The sequence below is a fragment of the Patella vulgata genome, chromosome 5 (assembly GCF_932274485.2).
Source record: "Patella vulgata chromosome 5, xgPatVulg1.2, whole genome shotgun sequence".
Lineage (NCBI taxonomy): Eukaryota > Metazoa > Mollusca > Gastropoda > Patellidae > Patella > Patella vulgata.
This window is the reverse complement of record NC_065883.2, coordinates 139,089-158,234: the sequence shown is the minus strand read 5'-3', so window position 1 is coordinate 158,234 and position 19,146 is coordinate 139,089. Positions and strand designations below refer to the sequence as shown.

General features: G+C 39.5%; 1 protein-coding gene across 1 annotated transcript; it reads left to right on the top strand.

Moving 5' to 3' along the window:
* Positions 1 to 303: 303 nt before the first annotated feature.
* On the top strand, positions 304 to 17,952 carry LOC126822197 (serine/threonine-protein kinase PDIK1L-like). Its single transcript, XM_050550942.2, has 2 exons — positions 304 to 1,392; positions 17,943 to 17,952. Exons 1-2 carry the CDS (start codon positions 335 to 337, stop codon positions 17,950 to 17,952), a joined length of 1,068 nt encoding a protein of 355 aa, XP_050406899.1. The 5' UTR covers positions 304 to 334.
* Positions 17,953 to 19,146: the final 1,194 nt, after the last annotated feature.

Below are 19,146 nucleotides of genomic sequence, written 5' to 3'. Positions count from 1 at the left end.
ACAAAGGACATGTTGATTGTTCCCTTTTGAGATTTTATAACATTTTATATAAGCTAATATATTGAAAAATCAGTCGTAAGTGATTGATGAGCCCGATCTCGTTAGAAGATTCCGATTCTGATCCAGAATAGTTCATTATATTGTAGTCATTTAGTTTCATCTAAGCAGCTAATCATGGCAACCAAATGTTGTTTTGGTTTTTGACCGTTATGTCTATAACTATTTTTAGTTCATTAATGTAAGAATTAATACCAGTAAATATCTTTTCAGTTGTCAAAATCATGGTTACAGACTCCTTAAAAGCATTGGCAAAGGAGCATTTGGTAAAGTTTATATGGGATTCGAAGATGACGACATCGAATGGTACGCTATAAAAGAAATATCAGCTGATTTGACGCACGAAAACCTCGACAAATTGAAGAACGAAGTTAAGGTGCTGGAACCTCTAAGTCATCCTAATATTGTAGAATTTGCAGATAGTTTTACAGAAGGTGCATGCTTTTACATAGTGCTGGAGTTCTGTAACGCAGGCGATTTGAATGATTTTATTCTGAATAATAAACTTAATTATTTAATCAAGCTGTCTTTTACTGAACAGATTTTTGAGGGCTTGTCATATCTTAATGAGCGTAAGATAATACATCGTGATATAAAACCAGATAACATAATGATAAATTATACACAAAATCGTTATACAATCAAAATAGCAGATTTTGGTTTGTCAAGATTTTGTCAAAACGTCACTGGGGAAGAACCTTATTACGAATTCTCGTACAGCCCAAAAGCACCGCTTTATTATAGTGCGCCAGAGTGTTTTAGTAAAAGAAGTATAACCATGGATAACCATAGAAATACACCCAAAGAAATCGTTATTAATGGAAAGGTAACCGCTACAAGCGATATCTTCAGCTTGGGGTGTCTCATAATGGCGATGTTTTCAGAAACCACAGTTCCCTGGGTTGAAAAAAAGCCGCTCTTAGCACCGTTTATTATTGTAAATCCGCCCATACAAATAGCCAGCGCCACTCCAGAACAAACAACTGACTATATCAGAAAAGTCATAAAAATTCCAGGCCAGCCTGTAATGGAAAAAAAATTTCAAGCTCTTATTGTTGACATGGTCGAGAGTGACTGGCGTGATCGACCTAATGCAAAAGAAGCTAGAGACAGAATGCAAACACTCCTCCGGTCTCCAGCAACCAACCAAGCAGGAATTAACTATCCTCAAGCAGGGAAGGGCTATCCCGAAGCTACAATACTGCAGCAACCAACCCAGCAGGAAATAATTACACCCGCAGCAGGAATTAACTATCCGCTAGCAGGAAATAATTGTCCCGCAGCAGGAAATAATTATCCCGCAGCAGGAATTAATTATCCCGCAGCAGGAATTCAGTATCCTCCAGCAGGAATTAAAATAGGATTTAATTATCCCGCACTAGGAATTAATTATCCTCCAGCAGGAATTAATTATCCCGCAGCAAAAATTAATTATCCTCCAGCAGGAATTAATTATCCTCCAGCAGGAATTAATTATTCCGCAGCTACAATGCCACAGGGATTCATTATCCCCCAGCAGCCAACCCAGCAACCAACAGGAGTTAATTATCCTCCAGCAGGAATTAATTATTCCGCAGCTACAGTGCCACAGGGATTCATTATCCCCCAGCAGCCAACCCAGCAACCAACCGATTTAACCGATTTAACAACCGGGTTAGCCGAGTTAACAGAGTTAGCAACCAAGTTAACAACCGAGTTAAGAACCCAGCCAACAACCGAGTTAACAACCCAGTTAACAACCCAGTTAGCACAGTTAACATTGTCGTTGATGAACAGGGATGACACCATATGACATTGATGGGCAAACTTCGACCCGCGGGCCAGACCCTTGCACTATATATGAAAATTTATAAGTAATTATATCTCTAAATGAAATACAAAATCGAAATTGCTTATTGTTTGGCCCAAACTCTAAACAGGCGTTACCCTCTCTAGGATCAATTGTCTTTGTAGGTCTATTTATAGCTTGCAGCGTCACTCAATGACGTAGTTACCCAATCGACATCACTTTTACGTCCATTTTACGTTATTGTTTGATTTGTTGACATGGTTTGATATTTCTCTGAATATAACTATGCAGCCGAATAAAAAGCGCAGAAAAAGATGCTTTGTTCCGTATTACTTTATTCAATAAAATAACATTTTATAATCTTTGTTCTAGGAGTCACAATTTTTATCCTATTTCACAAACCGTTTGAATATATCACCGTTACACCATAATTCGTGAAAATCGGACTGAATCATTCGGCAAGTGTATCCACCGCTTTATATAAGTAACAATTGGCCATTAGCTTCATTAATTTTCTTAAATCTATCCCATGATTATCTTCCACTCATTGTTCATAAATTGAACCCCATATATTACAGATTAACACATGTGTGTACATGTTTTTTAACGATATACTATGTAACCATAGACAATGGTAACTATAGCCAATTAAAACCACAGTGTTACTATGTAAATATGTATAAATATACTATACTGTCCATCTTTATACAATGACATTATTTATGAATAGTCCCAAGACGGACGAAAAGTACTTTAAAATGTTAAAATGTTATTAAACCAGTGTTGAAATCAGTTTGTGTCGGCATACCCTTTTTTATCTTTTCATCATTTACCGTGAAACAAAGTAGTGCAGCTTTGCGGTTGTGCTAATAATTTTGGATATATATATATATATATATATATATACACGTATTATATTGTCATTTATTAAACATATATGTTGTTTCGTATTAATTTCGTTAAATACCTTAATTGTCCATACCTTTCTAACCAGGATAATTATTTTTATACGTCCACATTTTCATGTGGACGTATATTGTCGTCGCCCCTCGACAGTTTAGTGGGGAGTACTACAGGGACAAACACAGACAGCGACAACTGTTGATAACTTTAATCGACGTGCCACCATTACAATAACATAATAGATAACCCGGATGTCTCGTATCACGAGAACTAACAATGAACGAAGGGACCTGTAACCTACAGGGACTTGTAACATATATAATTAACTATAATGGCGCGACCCTTTTTTTTCCTTTTCTTGTAGAACAATTTATGGAATTAAAAATAACTTTTAGACATGAAAACACTTAAAAGTCTTAATAAAGAACATAGTCTATTAGTTTTTTAGGCAACTGGCGTGTACGATTTCGTGGTAATCCTGGTATGTTAGAAGAAACACTTGTTGCTGTATTTGACAGGGTCTGGATGTTCAGGGTATCATCGATAAGATCAGATTCTGACGAACTGCTTGATGCTTCTGCCTCGCCACGGTCGGGTAGTTGAGCTGATGCAGTCGGGTCGAGTGGTGTGGTCAATACAGAAGGAATGATGACCGTATCATCTTCGCTATCATCTGAAGCAACGGAGCAAGCTGTGGGGGAAATATTTACCTTGTAAACCTCTGTAGGATGGACGGAGTATGTCTTCGAGCGGATTTGAGAGTTCCTCAGCTTATGAAGTTGTAGAAAGCCGTTCTGAACACCCGAGACAATATATTTGTCACGTGCCCTGTTTTTATCACGATCACAAAATAAATAAACTAAATCCCCAATACGGACGTTCTGTGGAGGACCAGACTTGCCAAGAGGGTTTTTTGACCGTTCACTGTAAGGATGATTTTGGTGACGTCGCACTTGTTGAGCATGTATGAGATTACTGTCATCGATGAGTAACTGCTCATTGGTGATTTGATCCCGCTTGCACCACATTTCCCTAGCCGACAAACCACTGGCCCGAAGACGAGAATTAACGCGCGCAATGACACAGCTTAATAAAACTGGGGTGATGGGGGATCCTGAAGGGTCCTGTCGGAGGATCTCATCCTCGATTTCTTGGATGGCGTGTTCAGCTACAGGGTTTTTATTTATGTTCTTTGTTCGGCCAAGTTCGACATAAACACCATGTTGGTTCAGTAAGCGGTCATTAACTATAGCTTGAAAACAGGGGCCTGGGTCACAGCGTATAATACTACAGCCTTCAACTGGTACCATCTCAATGCACAATTGGAGAAGGGCGTCCCGGATAGTTTGGTGCTTTTCATCCGGAACTAGGGTCGCAGAAGTTTTGGAGGTAACACATTCACGGAGTACGAGAATTTTCTGTTTGGCGCGACATAAAACATCTGCGGCGAAATAGGTTCCAACAGCTTTAGGTGGGGGTTCGCTAGTTTGTTGAATAATAGAAGATGGTATTTTGCGAAGAGCTGCACATTGTTGACAGTTTCTAGATACAGCGTCCACGGCTTGATCTAAATCCAATGCGTAGAAATATCTACGAACGATAAGACGTGTTTGGTAGCTTGAGGGGTGATCCAAACGAATGTGTAACGCAGTGAGTAGACCTAGTATCAGGTCCCTTGGGATGACGATTAAGTCTCGAGTCACAGCTAAAGGGTCAGACTTTTGAACGACTAGGGTTCCGTCTAATGCGATGGAGACGGTATTGAGGTACCGTTTGACGTCATGAATATTGGTAGATTTCTTTGATGGTCGAGTGCCCTGTGCAAGGTGGGCATGCACTCGACGCAGGTCCTTACAATCTTGCTGAGCCTGGCGCCACATGGAGCGATTAACAAATGGCAGCCTGACCGATCCATTCATAATATCTTTCACAGACACGGCACGAACAACAGAGTCCATGGTAACCGATATGAATGAGCACACTTGACAACTCATATCTTCACAATCTGGAGCATTTCGACTTCCAAAATCTGACGGAATGTTGACCTTGCCGGCTAGGTGGCGAATGAAAACTTGATATCGACTGGCAATGGATAGAAATGTGGTCACTCTTGGACTAGTAGAGTATTCACCCCTTTGTAACTTGGAATAAGCCTCAACACAAGGCTTACTGTCGGTAAGAATTTGAGCTACGTGACCAGACTGAATGATATAAGGAGCAAAGTGTTTGATGGATGCCGCAATAGATAAAGCTTCGATCTCACAGGGACTCCATCCATGTTTTCGTTCAGGGAGCTTCGCGCTGTAGAAACCAGCTAATTGTAGTTTGTCGTTTCTAATAAGGTATAATGTGGAGGCCAATCCAAAGCTTCTGACTGCCCCATCTGTGACTATCCATAACTGATCGTTGGGTCTTGGTAAAGTGATAGACTTCGCATCTTTTAAATATGCCTGTGCCAGGTGGAATGAAGCAGTCGTGTCATCCGTCCAGACGATTATATCTTTAGACTGAGCTCCTCCTCCCACTAGGCTATCGAGTGGACTCAAATATTTAGCACACTGCGGAAGTACACGTGAGAGGAACTTGTATGCACCTATAAAGGCTCGCAAGTCTTTAATAGTCTTAGGGATTGCACACGTCGATAGGGTGGCGATTCTGTGAGGGTTTGCAGTTAAAGATCCCTGACACCAGGTCCATCCAAGAATGGTAGTTTTTCTCGGTGCGATGATTGTTTTAGAGGCCTTTAAGTTGAGAGAGGCTGTGTGTAAGGCATTGAGAACAGCCTGCCAGTTCTTTAGGAGTTCTTCAGGAGTATTCCCCCCACAGTACAAATCATCGGCAATTTTGGCGACAAATCCCTGTTGTATCAAATCTCCCAGCACACGGCACATTAACTCTTCTAACGCTGTCTCTGAGCCCGGCATACCCATGGCACACCTAGTATATACCCGGATACCCTTAAATGGGGTAGCGACGCCGCAAAACTTCATAGAATCCGCGGATAAGGGAATTTGGTAAAAGGCATTTGACAAGTCTGTAGCAATTATGTAAGTCCAACTGGCAATTGACCGTAAGGTTGAATCGATATCTGGCATCAGGGATGGTTGTGGTTTAGCATACTTGCCGACTTCGCCAAACGCAGTCACCAGTCTGTATGTACCATTGGGCTTTTTGATCAAAAATGACGGATTTAAGTATTCGACTACCATATCCAGGTCCTCGGGTTTCCGGAAGACTCCGATGCTCTCAAGCTCATCAAATTTGGATTGTAGTTCATCTAGCTTATCTTTAGCATACTGGGGGACACGCCCTTTTCGTTGGGGTGGAAGGACTGGACCCATATTGACTTTTGCGGTGAAGTGACCAAATGCACCGTTATAGCCCTTGGGTGTTGTGCTGAAAACAGAGTCGTATTGTCGTAGTAGGGTGCGAAACTGCTTGTGAACAAGAGGTGACAGTATTTCATCCGGATCAAGCGTAACAGCAGATGAGGGCGGATTGGGCATGGATGTGGTCAGTGTGTGTATGTCATTGGCTGAATTCGGTGATACCAGGGGGTTATACACAGGTAGCACCTGAGAAAAGTGGCTGTTTCTGCGAACGATGATTGGTAAATCAGTAGAGTTAGGTATACGTAACTTTCCGCCTATCGGTCGTAAGACGGACGGAGCAGGCCATAATGCTTCGGTCTGATGGGGAGAGAGATCTAGCCGGGGTTCTACGGCCACTGTGTCGATGTTGTCGAGTTCAGCTGGGACATCTACTTCTATGAATTTACCAGGCCAAATAGTGGTAGCAGTATTCGATCTTAAAACAGAAGCTTGAGTGCGTCGTACCGATGGACTTGACTTTGGAGAAGAGGAACCGTATGGATAAATATGGCCACCAATAAGTACGTGTTGCTTGGAAGGTCGCACGGCTACATCGTTGACAGACATGAAAGGGGTTCCTCCAAGTAGTTCCACATCCATAGAGGACACGACTAATGCGGTGAATGATAAGATATGATCGTCTCTTGTCAACTCAAAGCGAGTTTCTCCGACAACGTTTAACAATGTTCGGCCATCAGCCTGAGTAGCGTATTGTGTACTTTTAGTAACAGGAATGCCCAACTGGAGAGCGAGAGGATGACTTATCATATTCGTTTCGGAACCAGAGTCGACGGTTATGCGGATGGCATGGTGGTCGTAGAATGCATCAAGATAGGGAGACTGATCGACTTGGACTCTTCGTGATGAAACCGACAAAGTTGGCGTATCAGCATTATTGGCATCTGAAATGATATCAGTGTTCTCACCATCGTCAGAATCGACGATAACCTGCCTGGCTCGTGACATAAACTTTCTGTCGCTCTCGGGCAAATATGGACATAGACTGAGGTAATGGTCAGTGGAACCTCGGTTGGATTGTAAGCATAGAGGACACATTGTAGGCGATCTTTTTGTAACACGTTGTGGCTTTAAGGTTTGTGGCCTGGGCCTTGGCGGGGGGTTATGCAGTCTGGAGTCTGGGCGAAACGGTGGTCGGGAACCCATACGCATGCAACGAACCTCTTCAGCAGTTTCCACCTCTTCTAAAAGGGATGACAAGGCCATTGATATCTCTGGTTTAAGTGACGCGATAGTACATGTACGTAATTGGATTCCATACCGTTGCTTAACGAGCTTGGGCAAACCGGGGTGGATTAAACGAAGCCATAATACTGTTATCAGATTTTCTAAGGATGGAGACATTTCCTCCTCGGTAACTTGAGTTCCATAGTGTGTAAGACCGCATCCGACAGTTAATAGATTGTCATCAACGAAGGCGATCAGCCTCTGAAATAAGTCTTCTGGTTTTTCATCCATTTCTAGTTTCATATCACAGATGTCAAGGAACTGTGCCCCACTATTCTGAAATCCATAGTGAGCACGGATTGATTGCCAAACAGAGCTTATACTCACAGACTTGTGAATAATGGTGTTGCGGGCTATCACCGGGCAAAAATTGGCGATTTGACCCAACATGAGCTCTAAAAAAACCACCTTTTGTGCTGCAGTCTTCCCACGTTCGTCGGTAAAGCCTCGATTTGGGTTATCCCTGCTTTTCTTAGACCATACAATATCGGGAGCGAAGAATGGGGCGAAGTTGTCATCTAGAGATAAAATGTATGTAAGGTTCTGTTTCCAGGCCTCGAACGAGGTGATAGTTTCATCTTTTGTCAAAACACGCTGCTTTGGGGCGCGAGTTGAAGCCATTGATTGATAAATTGATGGGGGTTCGTCTTAAAAATAAAAATTATATGGCGCGCTTCTACGCGAGCCAACAGAAATCTATTTACAGTACACTGTAACCTGCCTGTTGAATGATATTTCTTGTTTGCCGAGTCCTGCAGTTCACGGAGACGTAAGGAATAAATCCACAATCAGCCACCACGACAGTTTAGTGGGGAGTACTACAGGGACAAACACAGACAGCGACAACTGTTGATAACTTTAATCGACGTGCCACCATTACAATAACATAATAGATAACCCGGATGTCTCGTATCACGAGAACTAACAATGAACGAAGGGACCTGTAACCTACAGGGACTTGTAACATATATAATTAACTATAATGGCGCCTGTCCATCCGTCCGTCCACAATTGTTTGTGAACACTCTAGAGGTCACAATTTTTATCCAATTTCAACGAAACTTGAAATATAGGTTTATCACCCTAAGATCTCGGTTCCTTTCGATATTGGCATGTATCGGACTGTAACTTCATGGATTATGGCCCTTGATTGTACGAAAAAATCACGTTTTTAGCTTGTGATCGCTGTAGAGGTCACAATTTTATCCGATTTGGTTTGAACTTGAAATATATGTTTATAACCCACATATATTCGCGCATATCGGACCATAACTTCCTGAATTATGGCCCCTGATTGTACGAAAAATTACGTTTTTAGCTTGTGGACCCAATAGAGGTCATAATTTTTATCCGATTTAAAAAAAACGTTTTAATATATCACCGCTATACCCTAAGGATGGCTGAGTTCGAATTTCGTGAAAATCGGACCAAAACTGACTGACAAAATGACCGCCCATCGTTCGCATAGCGTAAAATTATGGTATATCAAGGTTGAAGACCCTATAGAGGTCACAATTTTTATCCGATTTTGTTGAAACCTGAAATGTAAGTTTATAACCCAAAGATCTCAGTTCTTTCCGATATTAGCGCATATCGGACCTTAACTCCCTGAATTATGGCCCCTGATTGTACGAAAAGTCGCGTTTTTAGATTGTGGACCCTATAGAGGTCATAATTTTTTACCTGATTTAAAAAAAAACGTTTAAATATATCACCGTTGCACCCTAAGGATGGTTGAGTTCGATTTTCTTGAAAATCGGCCCATAACTGACAGACAAAATGGCCGCCCCTCGTACTTAAATAGTGTAAAAAATATGGTATATCAATGTTGTGGACCCTCTAGAGGTCACAATTTTCTTCTGATTTTGATGAAGCTTGAAATTTAAGTTTATAACCCAAAGATCTTGGTTCCTTTCGATATTCGCGCATATCGGATAGTAACTTCCTGAATTATGGCCCCTGATTACACGAAAAATTGCGATTTTAGCTTGAGGTACCTCTAGAGGTCACAATTTTTATCTGATTTAAAAAAAAATGTGTAAATATATCACCATTACACACAAAGATCTTGGATCCTTTTGCTAATCGCGGATACCCGAACTTAACTTCTGGATTACGGCCCCTGATTTTTCGAAAAATAGCATTTTTAGCTTGCGGATTCTCTAGAGGTCACAATTTTTTTTCCGATTTTAAAAACCGGAAAAATCGAAATGAAACTACCCAACAAAATGGCCGCTCTTTGTACGCAAATTGTGTAAAAGTATGCAATACGAAGGTTGTCAACCCTCTAGAGGTCACAATTTTTATCCGATTCTGATGAAACTTATCTTTATATCCCAAAGATCTCAGCCCCTTTTGATATTGGAGCTTTTCAGATAATAACTTTCTGGATTATTGCTCCTGATTGTACAAAAAATCCCGTTTTGTTTTAGCTTGTTCTCTATCCATCTCTTGCAAAATGTGGGCGTATCCTGCCTGGCAGCCGTTGGTTAGATTAAAGAAAAGATAACTCCTACCTCTTATAATGATTTATATAATTAGTAAATAATTATTATTATCTCAGTGATATATAGTTTAACCAATATATACATTGTACGTTTATAATCAATATGATACTGTTTATTAGTCGTGTTTATATTCTTATGATTTGTATTTTTGAATGTAATATTTGTAAACCGCCAGTAGGAATAAATGTCTCTTAGAGATACATTATGCTGGGCTATAAATCAGCCATTCATGTTGTAGTCGACGATCTGCGATTAATTCGCCATACTTGACAAGTTATGGTCGGGAGGAATAGAACCACATCTCACGAAAGGGGTCCATGCCCTTTCTGTTTCAATACGGCGATTTAAGATTGCCCGAAAAAGACAAGTTGCAGATTCAAAAACAAATATGACGACAGCTATTCGCCCGAAAAAGTAAAGACACTTACAAAGTATACACGATGAACGTTGTTTACCCAAACAGAAATATACGCATTGAAACTGTAAATACTGATACGATATATATATAGTTTTTGAGAGTATTTGTTACATAAACGTTTGAAAACTGAATGAGTCTTGTCTTGTTCCTACGGTGAAGGTTATCTTAATTTTAGCAAAACACCGTTAAAGCTGAACTCTGATTACAAAACTACAGAAATAATTAAATAAAAAAAGGTAACACCCTAAACAACCACCATACTTGTTTCGCTTAGGGCTAACAAAAACACTGAAGGCCACGCCCACATCCAGTGTATCCCGTGTCAAGCAAACTGTCCACATCCGGTTAGCTAGTGAACTACCAATTACCCCCTGACTGATCGAAGTTCTTTCACTATCACTACTATCAGCTAACTGAAAATATTATTGCTACACAATCCTAACCCAGTCTTCTACTAGTTCTACCGGATTTCGTAATGTGTTCAGCTTGGAACCGGTTTTGGAGTAGGAACCCAGGGGATTTTTTGTTCTGAAGTGGTAATAAAATAAAACCAAGTACGAACAATCCAAACCATAAGACAGAATTCGAAGTCTTTAAAAACGTTATAGGCAAAATAGTGTATTCAAGCAAAATAGTGTAATCAGGAGATGGACTGCTCCTCGTGTACAAAATACACGACAAACAGTGGTAACAGGTGTCCGGAAGAGTAAGCTTACCCTGCCTGGCGCCACACCCGCCATAGCTGCATCCAAACTATTAGGCGAAATGTCGGTGTTTTATTTACTTTGGGGCCATACCCTATCAGCTGAAACAGGAATCAAAGTTCTTCGTCATATTTTGAAATAAACCTACGTACTCGGGTCACTAGGGGGCGTTCTGAAGCCAGAAGATTTTTTGTTCTGAAGGGCACTTTTCAAGTTCGCCTTAGCAACGTGAACATATGTAGCAAAGATTAACTTTGTCAACAAAAATGTGAATTAAATCGACCTTTTCCGCGATTTCGGGGGCGGACAGCCCCGAACCCCAGGGGATGTGCAACTTAAGAATTCCCATTCTGATCATCGGCCATGATGGTGCCTCCGTTAGGCAAAGTGTCAATTTTGTCTGTGAGTTTAGGAATAACGGTCAGCTAACTCCCCTACTACTTCCTTGTTGGTGAGTATGTGGCCTTGTTCATTCTTCCTTCATTTATATAACCTTCTTCTCCTTTATAGTTGTTGTTTTCCTTGGTGAGTATGTGATCTGGTCTGTTCATCCTTTCAGTTGTATAGCCTTCTAATCCTGTATGGTTGTTGTTACAGCCTTCGTTGTTGTTATTCGTTCCTATGATATTGTTCTCTGAAGGGAGAATCCAGCACCTGAAATGAAAAAAGAGAGTACCTGTGATTACAATGTTTTTGGTTTCGTTTAATAAGGCTTCCCGGGAGAGGTGGGGGGGGGGCTTTGGGGGTAGAAATAGATAATAAATGAATAATAAATAAATGAATATGTAAATAAACAAGCCAACAGTGAGGCTGGTGTCCTCCACCGAAAACGCAAAATAAATAGATGACACATATTAATTAATAGCACATTTATTTTATTTCAAAAGTATCAATCAATCAAACTGATTATCAACTATACACTAAGTTTCATCATTCTCTATCAGATAGAATCAAAGTTATCTTGTCCAAAAGCATTGACCAATGAAATTGCTTAGCTCTGTTTAACTTCAGCTCGAAATGCCAATCATTGAATTCAGTCAAGACATTCACCTAATGAACATCGACATCAAGTTTAAATATTCTACCTTCACTAAAAGCAGAGCTGTTATGTTCAAAAGTCTTGACCAATCAAATTGCTTATCGAACCTTAGCCTAAGCAGAAAATTCTTATCATCGACCTTAGTCATTTATACTCGGAGTTTCATCCCTCTCACTTAATTAAAACCAAAGTTATCGTGCCCCAAAGCATCAACCAATCAGATTGCTTATCTCTGCTTACCGTAAGCAGACAATGTTCATCATCAAACTCCATCAATGCATTCACCCAATGAACGTCTACCCCAAGTTTGAACATTCTACCTCAAATTGCTTATCGCTCTGCTTACCCTGACTAGAAAATGCTCATTATCGAACTTAGTCAAGGTATTGATGTGATAAAACTATACACCAAGTGTCCTCACTCTCACTTAATTAGAACTAAGTTCGAGCTTAATTAGAAGGAGAGTTATTGTGTTCCAAAGTCTTGGCCACTCAAATTGCCTATCGCTCTGCTTACCCTGAGCAGAAAATGTTCATTATCGAACTTAGTCATGGTATTGATGTAATGAAACTATACACCAAGTTTCATCACTCTCACTTAATTAGAACTAAAGTTATCGTGTCCCAAACCATCAACCAATCAAATTGCTGCTTATCTCTGCTTACGCTAAGAAGGAAATGCTAATCTTCAAACTCCATCAAGGCAGTGACCTAATAGACACCTACACCAAGTTTGAATATTCTAGTTCAATTAGAAGGAGAGTTATTGTGTGCCAAAAAGTGTGACGGACAGACAGCCAGACGGACGGACGGACGGACAGACAGACAGACAGACGAACCCGTTTTAATAGTCCCCTGCTTTCTTCGAAAGGACAATAAGTGAATAAATGGAAACAAAAGAGTAATATAGCAGTATAGAACTTTGGTCCTATGATCACATATTGTACACTTAGTAAAATTAATCTATATGAATATATTTAAATACAAAAAAAAAACATTTAAGGCTAGTCACGTGGATGTACAATCAATCATAATTTAAGTTTACATAAAATATAACATAAGAATATAGCATCAATGGGGCAGGGTGGTTTACGTAACCCTCTTGGGGACATTTTTACGCTCCACCCTGCTTAGTGAGATCATGTTGAAATCAGTTGGTATATCAAGGTTCTGGACCCTCTAGAGGTCATAATTTTGATCTGATGTTGATGAAGCTTGAAATACATGTCTATAACCCACAGATCTTGGATCCTTTTGATATTTGCGCATATCGGATCGTAACTTCCTGAATTATGGCCCTTGATTGTACGAAAAATCGCGGTTTTAGCTTGTGGTACCTCTAGAGGTCACACTTTTTAACCGATTTAAAAAAACATTTTAGTATATCACCGTTACACCTTAATGATGGTTGAGTTTGAAATTCGTGAAAATCGGACCAAAACTGCCGGACAAAATGACCACCCCTCGTACGCAAATAGTGTAAAAATATGGTATATCAAGGTTGTGGACCCTCTAGAAGTCACAATTTTGACCCGATTTGGATGAAACTTTAAATATATCTTTATAACCCGAAGATCTTGGTTCCTGTCGATATTCGCGGATATCGGATCGTAACTTTTTTGAATTATAGCCCTTGATTGTTCGAAAAATCGCTTTTTATTTAGGTTGTTCTCTATCCATCTCTTGCAAAATATGGACGTATCCTGCCTGGCAGCCACTGGTTGCTTGTTTTACAGAGGGGGTTATATATGTATATATATTTAAGATTTATGGAAACCTTGTTGGAAATCGTTGGTCTTCCCCTTTATCAATCTATCATTTGAGAAATTTATAGAAATTCTGCCAGTGCCTACACTTTAGAATCCCACACGCATTGCGGCGTTGATGGTACGAAAGATGCACGTGGCGTTATTTTTTACCTAAATAAATACAACCGATTAAGACGCAATAAGTACAATAAATTATATGTAAGACATTGGTGGCACCATGCTACCAGCAGTTATCATCGAATATTTGTGAATTTCTATACAAACGAAGACAAGAACATGTTGACATCAATACTACTGTCAATTCGCAGCTAACTTCTAATATGTATATGAGAATCAGTTGTTAAAAATAAATCATGCCTTGTTTCTCATGGAAGTATAATTGTTTACGAAATCTACAATGGAATGCCACCGCAATATCAAATTTTATAAATGAATTTAACGCATTAAACTTTATTATATGATAGCCGTGGAAAAAATAAAGAAGCAATACAAATACAAATGATTGAAAAAAAAAATATCCTGGTGAACAGTCTTCCATTCTTTTGGGTTTTTGTCTTCAGACCAAGAGATTTTACAAATATCCAATCTAATTAAAATACAGATCTTTATTTCGGGTTTTTTTATACTTTCGATGGCCCCTACTACATGAAGATCTGACCAGTTGTAGTGGGAGTTGACCCTATGACGTCAGACATTGATTAATCAATCAGCGTTGACGTTTCTAGTTGTTTACCCACAGTTCCGTGCATCAAAAAGCCAAGAACTCGCCGTAACAGACCGTTTCATTGGCAAATCCCCCACTTCAAACAAGACGCCAGTAATATAACAACTCTTCCAGATCCTAGTGTAGTAAAGACAAGTAAAACGAAATTTTGAACTATAAAAAACGAAACGAAATAGGATCTGTGTTTTAATCAAATTGTAAAGATATCCAGGACTAGCTCGAGTGCTTTCTCGGGTAGATTTTTTAGCATTGCGTATTTAACACAGTCTAGTCCTTCTGAACTTTGGTCCGCAATGCTTTGTTCAGCTAATCTATAGTGAGGGGGTATTGAGGCCTGTATTGTCACCCCAATCTTTGTGCACTAGCTTTCTTGTATTCTTTAAGAACTTTCTTTTGTTTTCCGCGAATGCCTGTTGCTACTGCCGTCCGCATATATATCTCTCCTAATACATTTGCTTTGTAGGTATTGTTCATGGCAGTCTCATTTTTATATGTAAGTAATGGTATATTTTGTGTTACTTTCCAGTAATGCCGGCGATATTGTTCTACACTGTTTCATGCTCATTTGATCGTTCTGGGAACCACAGAAGTTTTGCCAATTATCGGTGAGGTGAAAATCGTATGTATATCGCGCCCTACTTCAGCTAGTAAACAAGCTGACTTTCGAAAAAAAACCCAAGAGCATCGCTAACGCTGCAATAAACGTCCTGCTTTGATTGATATGGTACTTTTTAAAATGAAGAGAATGAAATATGAAATGGCTGTAATATGACAAGAATGCAAAGGGCAAAAACTGGGCATAGCTCTGCCCCTGGTGGTTGGCAATGGAGCAATATATATAGGTGCAACCCTATGCTGGATCATTCCGAATTGGATCCAAATCTGTTAATAATTGCAACACTTATATCATTTACAGACAAAATATCAACAACATATGGGTGTGACACCGCCGAAAAGGGCAGGGCAGGGGAGGAGGGGATGGTGCACCACCATCAATAGTTGCCGTCCTCAGGGTATAAGGAATAAGTATACCAAGTTCCAAGATAATCCATTCATAATACATATGCCAAGTACCAAGCTGATGCATTCAGAATTGCGGCTTGTAAACGATAAACACAAAAATTGGGCGTGGCTCTGATCCTGGGGTTCGGGCATGTACCAAAAATAGTAGGTCAGCCTTAGGGTATAACGAATAAGTATGAAAAGTTTTCAAGACGATCGATTAAGCATTGCGACCTGTAAGTGACACACAGACACACCAAAAAAAAAGGGCGTGCCTCTGGGGGTTGGGCATTCACCACAAACAAAAGGGGTGTTCCCGAGGGTACAAAGAATAAGTATCAAGATGATGCGTTAAGAAATGCGGCCTATAGACGACTAACAAATACATGAAATGGGCGTGGCTCTGCCCCTGCGGGTCGGGCATGCACCAAACACACTAGGGATCATCCTTAGGGTATAAGGAATAAGTATTAATTAAGAATTGCGGCCTGTAGGCGACGGCGATGTACGTCCACGTATAAAAAATAATCGTGTAGTGATTGCCCGAACACAACGCAATTAAACATTTTATTTTAACTTAAAACTGAACCTACCTTTAAGAACAACATATTACTGTTTCAGCACAATCGGTAGCCGCTATGATTTGGCCGGTGCCGGTGCAAACAACAGCCGGTAGGCAACCCCCACCACGTTGAGAACAAGTCCTTGCATCTAAAAATTAATATTAATTAACAGTGATAATGCTGTGCTTCAACTTAGACATCTTCACAATTAGTTAATTGATACACGTGACATTTACTGTCATATAAAAAAAAAACGCTCGCATCACATGTGATCAGTACATTATCATCATTTTGGAAGACCAAACAGGAAGTGTGAATTTAAATCGTGTTTCGTTAATCAGTACGAAGTACGAACAACGAACACGGCTTTGTACTTCCTTCTTGACAGATTTTCCGTTTCCGCCAAAATGCGAAGTCCGAAGTACGATCTTTAGTTCCACGGTTGTTCACCTGAAACAAGGAATAAAATATCAAATCAAATCAAATTTCAGTCCCCAAGAAGCTCATTGCATTGTGTTTTGTTTTTTTTGTTTTGTTTATTTTTTATTATCGAATTCGAGATGATTTGATCTTATCACCGACTATCGGAAAAAATAAACCAAGTTTCATAGCCCGAAAATTTGCCCAAAATCAGCACAATTGCCTACCACTCTGACGCTCATTAACCTTCTACTGAATGTCCAAGCTTTCTATAAAACCGCAAAAATACGAATTTCATCCACAAATCAGGCGAGAAAATCACGATTTCGCACTTTGTTTTTTAACCACGAATTTTTCCCGATTTCTTCGTAGAAAATGGACGAACCGAACGCCCCTTATGTCAATGACACCACACGAAGTCATGACATCAGCACAAAAACACTTCGCAGTTCATAGTTCGTACTGCCTGCGGAACCTTACTTATAGCAAATAACGAAGCAGAACCTGTTTCGTTTTTCGGGATTCAAATTTTGAATAAAGAATAACGAGACAGAACGTATTTCGTTATTCGGGATTCAAATATTAAAATTTCGTATCATTGACAGAGATGAATGGTTATCTCTAATACATTTTGAAAAAAAAATCAAACGCGTCGGGATGGAATAGGAATAACCCACAGGCCTTAAAACCATTTGATATAGCTTCTTTAGGGACTGGTTAGGTCTAGTAGGCTTGACATAGTATCTAAAAATGAAACGGACATTTCAAATTACAAAATAACATTGATAGTGTTAACAGACTTGATACAAAACGGGTAGAGTGATATTGATGCTGTTGTTATCACCAGAAAGAAAATGTGAGAATACAAGTTCATCCCATTATGCCATTGGAGTTAGTAAACCCCTTGCTAACTCAAGATAATGGTGTAGATCCGGTTCACGCAGAGAAAGTAATACTAGCTGATGGGAGTTGATATAGCACACATCCCATTTACAGAAAATATTGAACCAGTTGTTGCACCTGAAGATCCTGGCAATTCTACAGAAGATATAAAATTCTGTGTGAGGCACGTGATTTCAATATATATTTATAGACAGATGAATATGTGGCCGAAGAAGCAAACAAATATTTCAGTAATCGGTATAGTTATGACCAAAAACTGAAATCACAATAGCCGGAATTAGATTTGTCGGTGGCCGATAACTGTAAAAATAGTGATATTTCCTCAATATGATAATATTTTAAAATTTGGGATTCAATACTCGTCAAAGAAACAATTGAAACAGGGATTCCATATTATACCAGAAAACATCTACATTGTATCCCAATAGTATCAACAATATTAAGATTAGTCATTACTATTCAAAGACAGAATTTTTCTAAAGCGGCCGATAACTGGCACATTTATATGTTCTAAAACTCTTCCTTTCAGAGATATTTGACATTTTAAGCCATTTCTCGCCATCTTGGATTGATGATGGATTTTCTCAATTCGTAATATAGAAAGTGCGATAGTATTCACGGTTATAGTGAACTGCCTGGGCCAGTTAGTAGTACCACAGTACAAATGTTCTGGTTCTCTTGTTCACAAGAATTTGCTCACAGCAATGACCTCAAGTGTCAGGATATTGATTCAATTTTTCAAAATTTTCTCAGGTTGCCCAGTGTTATAGCCACTGCACCTAAGGTTCACAATCATCATATTATATGACATAAACTTTATGTGAACTTGAATAAACTTGAACAACTATATAGACAATACGATCTATGTTCTAGCAGGGCGCTTAGACAGTGTTATAGCCAGTATTTTGTTGACCATCATTGTGGGGTGGGATTGTGGATGGTGTCCTAGATTTGGAACCGCCCTACCCCCAACCCCCTATTCCCAGCTTCCAGATCAGCTACTGGCCCCTAGAAAGCTGTCATCTGTGGTATTAGGGACATGTGCATCAGTCGGTCGCATTTTTGCTGAACACCCCCCCCCCCCTCTCAAACAAAATCGTTATGTACGTCCCTGGATAACGCGAATGCTAACGAACAAACAGGTTGCTGCCTGGTACCAATTATTAGAAACTCTGTATTGTATGGGGTTAGTTTTAAAAAGTGTGCATATAAAGCATGTACATGTGTTGTTCAAAATTTCAGCAAGTAATGTAAAAATGAAGAACTTGTACCCATTTATTGTGATTAAAGATATATAGATGATTATAAATTCCTACTGTTAGACTATATATAGTCTGTATGTCTCGTTTTTAAAATATTATGCCCCCGATTTATGCACACCTATTAAATAGTGGTATGAATAAATATATTATATCACTATATTTCTTGGGTAAGTCACGCACTGCTTGACATGTAATATACTCCAACTGCGAGGTTTTCCAATATCCTTCTTCCATCGTTATGTTCGGTTATGCTTGTGTCTCAGAAATAGTTTGATACGCCATCTTCTATACACAAACGTGATCTAAAAACGATGTGAGTTCAATATTAAGAACGTCTAACTACAGTTTATCCCCTTTTCTAACACTACACTATAAACAAGACTCGACTGTAGGATCAAACATCTCACCAAACAGTTTCTTTCTAGTTATATGACGTCAAACCCACCGTGTTTAATTATATGGTTTACATAA

Bases quoted from the DNA above. Each gene is read 5' to 3' on its own strand.
- LOC126822197 (XM_050550942.2), top strand. From the start codon at position 335: ATGGGATTCGAAGATGACGACATCGAATGGTACGCTATAAAAGAAATA.